The 12,261-nt window shown below is 40.8% G+C and overlaps 1 protein-coding gene across 3 annotated transcripts in view; it reads right to left on the reverse strand.

The window, feature by feature from the left end:
- dlg5a (discs, large homolog 5a (Drosophila)) overlaps window positions 1-9,987 on the reverse strand; it is a 40,151-nt gene extending 30,164 nt beyond the window's left edge. For all 3 annotated transcript variants that reach the window (XM_085296705.1, XM_085296706.1, XM_085296704.1), the window contains exon 1: window positions 9,254-9,987. In XM_085296705.1, the coding sequence (XP_085152831.1) occupies window positions 9,254-9,557 (304 nt within the window). In that variant the 5' untranslated portion in view covers window positions 9,558-9,987. The remainder of the gene's footprint in view (window positions 1-9,253) is intronic.
- Between the last annotated feature and the right edge of the window lie 2,274 nt (window positions 9,988-12,261).

Consider the following 12,261-nt stretch of genomic DNA (forward strand, 5'->3'; position numbering starts at 1 on the left):
ATAAGCACCCCAACAACTGTACACCTGATTGGCATGAACCAGCCGTTGATCTGAGGGTCAACAGCACTGGAGTTTTCCTGTAGCTTTTAGACACTGATACCAATTAGCACCAGCCACAACAAGTGAGGCTAATCATTTGTAAGCATGTTCACTGCATCAATAAAACAGACATCCATTAAGGCGGCATAGATCTGATGCTCTACAGAGGTAGAATCCGATTGAGTCTGCCAATAGGAGGCACACAGGACAGATGAGACCTGAAAGATTGCTTTCAGCCTCATAAATAGAAACATGACAGCTTTTATCAGGAGATATTATACACGGGGTGCACAGACTGAAATTCTTGACGATTACTAATACTGATATTTAATATAATATTTCAGGCAATGCCAGTACACATTGACTTCACACAAATTCAAAACTGAAGCAATATACCGATAAACCACCGATGGTCTACAGGGTAAACAAATGCCAACAAAAGAGATGCATTCTGAGGTGAGAATATAATCCAGTAGAAGACCTGATGCAATGGTAACAAAAGACTGTCACAGTCACCTAAATAGGTTAGGGGAGTACTTGCCATTCCTAAGGAGCTCCGCTTTCCCCACTTGCCCATCTGCTTCCCTTTAAAAAAATCAAAAAATGAAAAATAAATAAATAAATAAATATTGGGATCGCTAGCAAAAGTTGCTTCAAACAACGAGATTATGTTCTCAAGGACATAAAAGGAGATGGCATAAGTTGCCATAGTGAAACTGGATGAGAGGAATAGTCAAAGAGGACGGCATGAGAGTTGGAGGAAAGCCTTAATCAAAGAAAGATACAAACTCTGCCTCCTGCAGTGGCTGAGACTAAATTATTCATCAATTCCAGAAAATTCTGACAATGAGATAAGTTTCCCCCTAAAGTAAAGACACATGATTATCAGTGAGATGGGCTCCTTGCTGCTGCCGCTTCAAAACCCCTTATTTTTTTAGAGCACATTGACAAGCCTCATTGCTTCTGATTTAAAGCAAGCAAGGCAACTGTGATATTTCAAAGCCCTCTACAGACAAACATTTTGGGGCAACTTGGTAGAGCAGCAGCATTAGCATTCCAAAAATAATACAGTGCGCTTTTCTTTATTAGCCACTGTCAGCTCTTCTCACTGTCAGTGAGCAACAGTGATTAAAACAAAGTTGAGGCTAGCAGAGTCTGTGCCCTTTCTCCTTCACCATCCTTAGCTTTACAGCCATTTAACCACAGAAGCGCAAACAATAGCAACACTAATAACACGGTTGACAACAACCCACTCATTTTACAGTGTGCTTAACTGAGGCTGAAGGATGTGTCAGCGCTAAGCCAGAGAGCAGAAAGAATGATTTATGCTGGGTAAGCTAGACCTCCGAATGCTGGCCGTGTCTCTGCACACAATAAGGACAATGTTGTTTAAATTAGCAGTGTACAACACCCCCCAATCATTATATCATGATACTGGTACACAAATATACACACGCTTATGTCCAAACCTCAATATCTCTACTCGGGGAGCTTCAGAAAGTAGTGTGCCAAACTTCTGGTGAGGCACTGACACCACATGGAAAATTCTGGGAAATGAGCCAGCTCAGCCTTACTACTGGGGTAAAGGATCGATCGTCTGATTTAAAAAGTGTACAATTAGCGTAAACACGAATCTGTCAAACATGACGATGTCATGAGCAAGGATTACTCCACTGCACGCCCGCCCACCCACCTTTTTCCACTTAGACTTGAGTCTGTCCTCTAGCATGAGTCAAAACTAAATCTGTTTTACCACCAAGCAAATAGCAAGATCACCCAAATGTAACCTTATAGTAATCATGGATCCTTGCAAACAGTTTGAAACATTACCCTCCCCAAAGAAAAACAAAAACGCTACTGCCATCCATCCCAGCCTATTATGAGCAAACCATAATGTGGCTTCTTTATGCAAAGAACCCTTGCTCAGCATAAATGAGGCATGATTTGTTTTAGATCAGCTTACTCGTGCCAAGGGTTGGGTCAAAAAGAAAAAAGGTGCCAGAAAGAGCCCAATACAGGTTTTTGAGAGGAATGCTGCCACTGATCTATGGCAATAAATTTCTGTACATACACACATTGTTTTCAGAATCAGAATACTTTACTGATCCCTTGGGGAAATTATTTATTTTTGTAATTAGCTCCATTTGGAAACCAGTAGGTAACTTATATTGGGAAGACATCAGTAATCTTGCTCCAACTACTGTTCTGCTATGAGGCATATTCTGCAAAGTCAGTTTGAATTTAGTGTGAGCTGTCCTCACAGCAACAGATAATGAATTTTCTATTCCTCATGGTTGTTAACATTTTGAATTGTAGGAAAATTAGCATAGCACTTGGTCCCAGAGGTACAATTATAAACGTCCTCGTTTCTGCTTGCTATGAAGCTGTGATTAATAAAAACACAACAGATGTGCTTGCCATTGAGTTGAAAAAGGCTACAGACACTGCTGTTGTCTAGATTTTACCCCCAAAATATGGAGAGCAGCATCAGTAAAAGTACTGTGAATATCAGTATCAGTCCAAACCATACCTCCCTCTACCAGTTACATGCCTCAGCAAGTGAAAAAGCCAAAACACTGCCAAAAAGCCAGTTTGCATGGAAAAACCCCACTGCTCTAATTTCAGCAACCTTTGTGATGTTCCCTTTGCGTTTAATCACAGGGCAGCATATGTTGATTCACAAACCATTTTCATTTTGCGTTGGAGGTAACTCTGTGATTAAGCCAAACTACCATTTCTTAAAAGGTCAACAAGAGAAAGGAGAAGAAAAGAACATAATCATTTTTCAGACCTGCAGATGTGGTGGGTAGGACTTTAACAATTCTGGGCAGGAAAAGCAAAATATTCTACACTGCAGTTCTCTGTGTGAAGCAATTATGCTAAAGCTTGGTGAGGTATCTAAATAATAAAAGAAAACACCCCACTCCCCCCAAATAATCTATGTAGCTGCTATAAAGTCTTTGCTGATATAAGTGTTTTCTCAGGTTTCCTTACATGTGCAGAGCCCTAATGCAGTGGAATTATTAGCAAGCACTAACCAATCCTCGAACTTTCTGTCGCCTTCGTTCGTCTGATATTAAAAGCATATGCACTAATTGATCTAAAGTAAAATAACAAATCACCAACTAACCACGACTACGCATAATACTTTAGTCTTATCTAATCTTCAATAAGAGGCAGACCCACATGCAATAACGATTACTATCATGATTATTATAGTAGGGGTGCAACGATACTCATATCGATATTGAACCGTTCGATACAGTGCTTTCGGTTCAGTATGCATATGTATCGAACAATACAACATTTTTTATTTATTTTAATCAACTTTTCTTCTGACGATACAGTCTGTGTTGAGCGCTCAGTGGATCTGCGTTCGACTACTCCGCCTAGGCTGTACTGTCGAGTGCAGATCCACTGAGCGCAGCGCAAACTAGCAAGACAGAAGCTAAGCTCGTTGCAACATGGCAACTACCTCAGTGCTACCCAAAATTGAACCTCCCCCACCCTCATTCAGATCTGGCGTTTGGAACTATCTTGGTTTTCATGTGAAGCGTGACCCTGATGGTAAGTGTGCCATGGAAAAAAGTAAAACAGTATGTCGGATGTGCCACGCAATGCTCAATTTGTGGGAACTAGTGCGATAGCGCAGTTAGCTTGTTAACGTGTTGACGCCGTCCAGCCCCAAGCACGGGGAAATCCGCGGTAACTTGTTAACGGAGATTTGCCGCGTTATGACGTTAATGTGATTTTAACGAGATTAACCCTGACAGCACTAGTGGGAACACAACGAATATGACTCCACATTTACACCGACATCGTCCTAGTGCAAAGACAAGTGGAAGCAGACAAAAACAACAAGCACACATGCTACACACTTTACCCGAGTCATTTAGACAGCCGTTAGCACATGATTCTCCTTATGGGGACCTGATATGTTTAATATGCTGCTGAGAATATACCCCAGAAGAAGCGTATAGTATAGCTTTTATTTTGGAAAGAGCCATTTCTCTGTAATAAATTCTCTTTTCCAAAGATGAGCTATTTCTCGAGCAGATAGATTAATTTTTTTTATTTTGTTGTTTCAGCAACATTAAATTTAAAAACTGTACTTTTGAGTTAAAATATATATTTATAATTTTAATGAATGATGAATTAAAAAGGCATGAACATTTGTTTTTGTATCGAACCGAATCGTGAATTTTGTGTATCGTTGCACCCCTATATTATAGGTTAGGTTTGACCCAAGATCACATGACAAAAGAAAGAGACAATACAAGCTGACGGAGAGAAAGATAAGACGCCAAAATGGAAACAGAGTAGGTGGAAGAAAAATATAAACAGAGAGAAAATACAGCACAACAAAGACAGAATGGGGGTAAGGATGGTTAAACAAAGAGAGAAGCTATTCATTTCCATGACTTCACGATGCTGGTAAACATTTATATTCTGGCATTTCCTCCACTTTGTGGGGTAATTAGGAAGTGAAGAAACATGTGTAAAATGGTAATGTAGTTCTGTTCCACTATACTGCCTCCTGGCTGTTGATCTCGCATTCAGAGTGTCAATAAGCCCACCATCAGATATTAATCCTAGTAAAAGTGAAAAAAGAAAAAAAAAAAAAAATACACATTTTACCCTGTTAGAAATCAATAGAATTAAATTGGAACAACACCACTGACCCAAAGGAAGTGGTGAGGTCAGACTCATTACTGTGCATCTCTGGCTTTGATTAGATGGATTTATTGAGTTAATACTGACAAGAAACCCTATACCATTAAAACTGGTAATTACAACTCAACTAAGGCCCTGAAACTAATGATTTCATTATTTTCTGTTGAATGATTAGAAGATTAATTGGCCAAATGTTCCAACACTAATGTCAGTGACACACTATTAATGTCCTAAAAAGTACGAGGCATCCTGTCTTGATGGTTATACGGATATACAGCAATTTAAAGTCTTCATCTTATTTAAAAAAAAAAAAAAAAAAAAAAAAAAAAAAAAAAAGAAAGCTTCACGACAGCTGATTATCAAATCTAATTAACAGTTAAGCCTCTATTATACTGTGTAACATGTTCCAAAGTAACTTGTTACTGTACTCACATCACATTTTTCAGTTACACCGTAACAATTTACTGCATCAACTTCAGTAATAACAAAACAGTTACAATTATGTTGTTATTTTGTGACTTGCGTTACTGAGGCTCTTCACTTATTTGCATCACGAGCTGATTGCACATTTACAATCAGCTGACATTAGTTTGTGTGCACAGAGGAGAATAGACACTTATTTTTACTGCGTGAAAAGATAAGAGTATAACAATAAGATAAGAGTGTCCAGAACAGAAAGAGTAGGCTGCTAGCACAACATCGTCTATTTGCAAGCATCTGCACAGACCGCTAGCTTTGCGTTTGCATGCTAAGAACCTCGAGTGACGTTAAAGTTGTTAAAGTTAACTGTATGTCAACCCCAAACCAGCAGCCAGAGCCTGATCTTCAGCAGGTAAAAAAGGCAGCGATGAGCAGTCAGGCTTGTAGTAATATGGCCCCCATTTAAAGTCACAAAGCAATTATGTTTTTTGAGTATCAACCCAAGACCTGATGGCCAAGTAGCTGTTCCTGTTATGCTTCTTTGAAATCCACTTGAAGCCCACTGCCTGGGGGACATGCGTACTTGTTGCATTGTAATGGAGATTCTCTGCAGACAAGTCCACACAGTCACAAAAAACAGGCAGGCACACAGACTTTCGCATGGACTGATGCAAAAATTATGTCACTCAGACCCTAGCAGACTTAGACGAGCACGAATAATCTAGGCTTTAGGTATGTTAATGACATCCAAGGAAGTGCAGTGACAAGATGAAAGTCATCTACGTAAGCAGTTCTAATATTATGGATACAAGTTAAATTCCCACTGACGTAGTCTGACACAGGGAACAGAGGACAGAACGCTGCAATTGGCCCATTCTGCACCACCACATTCTGAGTAAACGCTGCACTTATAAATATGCACGCCTGCACTCAAAATGCATGTGGAATCTGCTCAAATATCAATCACACTAAGCAGAAACTAAAGGGAGCTGAACTGATGGCCTTCTCTGCGCAACTAGAACACAACAGACTGAAGCACACCGGTTGGTGAAAGAAAGGAGAGTGCGTTGACAAGGTAAGTGGCAGTGTGCATCACAGAGTGACAGACACTGACAGACACTGACGGAGAAAGTGAGGTCAGGTCTGGACCATGGGAGATATTTAAGGCCAGTTGCCATGACACGAGAGTTGGGGTCATAACTCACTCTGTCTGTCCACCGTGTTTTATGGAGTGGGACAGAAACTCCCCCTCCAATAACACTGGCCTATGTCCTAGGCTGCTGTACACAGAACAAGCTGCTGACTGGGCACTTTGAGCCTGCTCAACTTGTCAACAAAAGGTCTGTTGTCTCCCGCTCTCTTACTCCCTCTTTCAATCACCCTCCTCTATCTTTCTGACGCGTCCTTTTATTTAAGTGTGCAGAGAAATGAAACCACTCAGTGGGGGAAAGAAATATAATGGGTCATAGAAAGAGAAAGTTAAAGGAAATAGATTGTGACTCAGAAAAGGACAATAAAGGAACAAAAACCAAAACCACTGATAAAGCAAAGGCAAACAGACAGCAGAAGAAGATTGTGGATGTTGCATCCTGTCAGGAGATTTGTGTTACCCTCCTCTTGCAGTGTGTTTAAATCACTGTCAGACTCTGAAAAGAGTGGGGGGTGTGCAGGTGCATCTTTTCTACTACACTTTTCTTTCATCTTTTCTACTACACTTTTCTTTAGGTACGTCACTGTTGGTATAATGCAAAATAAGGCACAAAAAAACAAAACAAAACAGCATGATTGTTGCCATTGCATGAATTTATGAAATTCATTCAGTTTCATTTAAAAGCCAAAACAATATTCTAAGGGAATCTTTGCCGTTTAATGAGAGGTAAAAATGTTGTCAAAAATCAGGAAGCCAGACTTGGTCCCCCCAGCACACAGATGCGCAAAAACAGGCTAAATAATGAATGTGTTTGCGTGTTCTCTACAGCAAATGTGCTGCAGGTTGCCACTGAAACACTTATAATTTACAGAGCCCGAGCTTTAAAGAATACAGTACTTATGCGTGCATCTGTATGTTTTTCCTTTGCGCTGAGGATGCTTCTTTGGATGATTTCGTGTGTGTGTGTGTGTGTGTGTGTGTGTGTGTGTGTGTGTGTGTGTGTGTGTGTGTGTGTATAGAGGCTCAGCTGGCACAGGAGGCACATCTGAGAACAAAAGCAGGCAGGCAGCCTGAGAGGAGAACAAGTTGAGAGCAGGTTGCTATCAGCAAGACTCATCACACTCATATTCTCTCTTTTTACACACCCTGCATTGTTCACAGATACACCGCAGCTTTGAGGATTTCATCCATATGTGCTTTTTCTACCAGATTCTTTGCCTGAAGGTGCTCCGTGAGCAGCTTGTCTTCAGTCTCTTGCAAGTATGGCTAAAACATGGTAATCGCATCATCCGAATTACTATATTAAAAGATAATAAAGAGCACATTAAAGAGAAGCACAACACTTGAGTCAAAGCAGAGGGAGTCAAAAGCGTGACAGCTAATAAAGAGGACTGTAGAAGTACGATAAAGCGCGTCTCACAGAGAGAATTTATACCAGAGAGAGGAGAGCAGGCCCTAATCCTTTGTTGAATAACCACAGGCTGACAAGCCAGACTCACCATTTGTGCTTGCATTCTCCTAATACAAGGCAGGTCAGCTCTGAGGCCCGGTGTTATGATCTATAAAGGTGAGCAAGTGAAGAAAAACCCAAATCCAGACTGCCAAGTACTGCCAACAGCAAACAGACCAGACCAGACCAGACTCTCAGCTGCTCACAGAAACACAGTGAATGTGTTTCTTAGCATGTCAGCAGGTGTGTTATTCTGCAGCAGCAACAGTCAATACAAGGAAGTAATCAAGCTTAAGGAAGCATTAGTGATCCAGTCAGCAGAGCAGCAAGACCAAATCAGCATTACCTGCTAAGATCTACTTGCTGGTAGTAAAGTGAGGCGTGCTACAACTTGGCAGCCGTAAACTATGGACACAACTGTAGCCGTTTCACACAGGGTGGCTTCAAAATTATTCAACATTGCCTGCATTGCATTGCATTTAAAGTGAAATGTATCAAAAGCCAAGCATGGTGCTGCATCTCTTCCCCAGATTTGGATCTCAAGGCTCATCCTGCATTCAGGCCCTCGGGGCATGACACTGTTTGTAAGCCACTGGCTTCAGTCATTCAGACAAAGTAAAACAGGCAAAACTAGATGAGGCTTTTACACTTGGTTGCCCTTTGTCTCCATGCAACAACAACCCACACCGCTGAAGAGGAGGGCACTTGCTGTGAGGACAGAGGCCAAATGAAATGAATGCAATGAATAAACTCTGATTAAAAATACAGCATTAATGCACAACTGGAGAAAAAAAAAATCAGTCCTTGTTAGAATAAAAGCATGGTTTGCTCCCCCAAAAGGGGAGTGTGGCCTGATGCAGACCAATCCATTTAGGCATGGGCAGGCTGCATGCACACATCACGCACAAGGTACAGACCAACATGTGAGTGGTACACCCGTTGTCATGGAAACAACTCGGATTAATCTAATGTACCATAGCCATCGCATGCCACTAACAACACATGAGAATTTGTGGTGGTTATTAGGTGGTCTGACTTTATTTAAACAGAACACTGATATCAACACTTAAAATATTCTGAAGCTATAGCAACTCAATCGAATTCTACACTATTGTAATGATTTTTATTGGACTGTAGAGTAGAGAGAGGGCATAATGGCGAGCAATGACAAAAGTCCTTAGTCCTTGCTTGTGCATTATTTCTCCAGCCTGCAGTTTAAAGATCAAGGCTAGTGCTTTATATTCTGCACATTTAACAGCACAAAAATTTGCACATTGCCATTAGTTCTTACAAATTTCACAGCATGCATAAAGGAGCACTGCTGCAACCCCCCTCTACAACCTCTTCCCGTTCACCTTTCTCATGGCAAAGCAAGCTTCCAGCTTGAGTATTGTGTAGCTATCCACACACACGGTTTCTTCTGAGAGACCACCCAGATTGTCGCTGCTTACAGTAAGTAGTACTCATTTATAGATTCAAGTGAAGACCCGTTCAGGAGAACTGAGAGTCTCAGCTCTTACCGGTGGAGTGGTCCACAGGTCCTCCCCCGTTGTTCCCGAACAGAGCAGCATACAGGTCAGGGTATGCCTTCTCCAGGGCCACACACAGGTCGAGGAAATGGTCGCTCTCCTTGTTCATCAGCATCTTCAAAAGGTGGTCGACTTTCTCGGCGCTGGACGAACAGTTCTGGTCCAGCTCGAACCTGTCGAGTTGACTCAAAGTACCGGAAACTATCAGCAGCTCGATCACACGGTCCGCATCTGTTATGGACTCCAATAAGTTCTGGTGACACTGGTCTAGCAACTCTTTGTGCTTTGGCTCCATTGCTATCCGCTGTAGTTCCGTAGCTTCCCAGCTAACCTCAGACGGCCAAGTGGATGCAATATCCTTTCCGATCAAAAGTACTGAGCGATTATTGAACTTAACTTGTAGCGGCTTGCAGAACTTCGCCGGAGCCACCACGGCATTAGGTTGCACGGGAGAACAATTTTTATAGCATACTGAAAAAGGCACAAGAAGCCATATTTGTTGCCCAAGGCTGTTGACTGCACTAAACAGCGATACATTTTTCCATCTTACCAACGTGTGGCGCTTCTCGTCGTTTTTCGTTCCCTTTCAGAGTACGCTTTAACCGAACACATTTTCCTCTTTTTATGTATCATTTCATGCGCCTTTTGCTGACTCAACTGCTGGGAAAACTCACGTAACTCCGCCGCTGCTGCCCAGTTACACTGTATCCTCCGCCATGTCTGAGCAACTCAGCAGCTGCTGCTCGCTGTCAATCAACGGTCCGCTCGGTGACCATATAAGGCAAAATGAGGCGGGGAAGACGCGACGACACGCCCATTTTTTCAATGGGCGTACACATCATCCCCGTACTACGTCGAAAATCCCAGGTGGAAAAAAATCACAACGAACAGAATGAAAATATTAAATAATAATATTAAAAATATCGACATGGCGGTAAAGAACCACAAATGCTGCACTTCTACCCAAAGGGGGAACGTTCTAATTTGTATTCTTATTACAGTACTGTAATAAGAATACAAATTAGAACTACTAGTTAGTATATACATACTAGTTAGTTAGTATACATTTATATATTCCTATTTTGAGTATGTATATTATTAATATTCATATAGAGATTTATTTGTTATATCTACAGTAAATGCCATATATTCTATTTCTGTATCACGGATTTTTGCATCATGACAACAAGACAAATATGTGCAAAAACCTGTGGACAAACTTGCCAACAACAATAAATAAATTCTGATTCTGATTCTTTAATAAGATTTAATACGATTTTGCAGTTTGAAGCCATTGTTATACTTTTTACTGCAGTAAGTGTAAATTGAACTCTACTAAGTCAGATTTTACTGATGCAGTCTCTATCAACCGGCACAAAACGACAGTGTGTTGCTAATTACATGATAATTATTTACGTAATGCAAGGCTTTGTGATGGAGGATGTTCTTGCTAGTTTTACCTAAAGCATATATCTTTCCTCAGTGTGAATCATCTCCTATGTCACCACAGTGCATGAGATGAATTTGAGAGCTAAAAAAAAAGAGATGTTGCCAAAAATAGGCTGGTTGATAAACCGGGTGATATTAATTCATTATTCTAATCTTTGGATTTAACACTGACACATCAAATCAGCAGAGCTTCATGCTAATCCTCACTGACTACATTAGGAATTTTATTTTGGAAGAAATGTTAAAGCAGTGATAAAAACATAGGGATTTTTATCTTGCCCTTGCATAATGCTGCTGCTGCTGAAGCCACATTATGCGCCCTGCTTCGAAAACCAAGCCGCACTGCAACCAGTTTTACTCTGCGCGCTAAGTATGTGTGCAGGATTAGGCAGAAGAGGGCAAAACGCCATTTGTGAACGTATATGCGGTGACAAATGATATGTGTATTTGACTAGGCTTTGTGAAATGCAGTGTGATGATGATGGATGCACTCTGCCTCTAGTCTACAGATGAATAAAGACTGCTGGCACAGAGGCAAGCATCTGCGGGCATACCTCTCAAACCGTGACCTTATTCATGCATGCACTGAATCTCATTGTGACATCGCCTCCAAACCCACACCTCCTCCTTTCTGTCTATCTGCCATGCTGGCTCCATAGCTTGTGCAACCATGTGCTATCCCTTTAGATGAAAAATTAATTACAATTCATTCATATCAAAGGGAAGCAGGTCCCTAGTGCTGACACTGATTGGACAATTGTGTCTGTATCCTACTTCCGAGGACAACCCATTTAAATATAGAAGACAGCCTGATCCTTTTTATCTTGGGGGTATGAATGAGTTTATTATTTAGACTACAAGGGTGGTGCTTGTGGCTGTCTGATAATTTACTGAATTTTATTAAACAAATTATACGTCAGGCAGCTCAGATCACAGCAGATAATAGCTTTATCTTTTATTGAAAAGACTGTCAACAAGTATATCCATCACCGATCCCGGTCAAATTGTCTCAAATGGAGACAACAAATCATTTTCGCGTATTTTTTCTTTTCTTTTTTTATTATCAGCTTCGCTGTCTCAGCTGAGAGTAACAAAGCAATTGGTTTATTAGACACTTACTTCTCACACTAATTTCCTGCACGAATGCATGAGAGTGATAGCATTCCCAAAGCAGTGAATACACAATGCTCATTTAGTGAAATGTTAGACGGGCATGTGCTTGCTGCTGTCATTTATAGAGTTTTATGTTTCATAATGTAATTTCATCTTTTCCCCCACAATACCTCAGACACTGTGAGAGGATTCCCAAGTGATTAGATCAGTCATAACAGACAGTAAATTAGGCAATTCGTGGTTTTTAATTAACGGTGAATTACACAGCCTTCAGCTAGACGCCTGCAACAGATGAGAGGCTGATGGTTGTAATGATATCAAAACTGCAATGTTGGCATAGACATGCCAGAGACACTTTATTTTAAAAAACTAATCTAATCACATCTAAATTATCTTTTCAAAACTGATGTAATCGCATTCAGGATTCATTACACTTT

Source organism: Mchenga conophoros, linkage group LG13 (genome assembly GCF_057382185.1).
Source record: "Mchenga conophoros isolate Kocher_MC1m ecotype Shallow Benthic linkage group LG13, M_conophoros_male_GT1.1, whole genome shotgun sequence".
NCBI lineage: Eukaryota > Metazoa > Chordata > Actinopteri > Cichliformes > Cichlidae > Mchenga > Mchenga conophoros.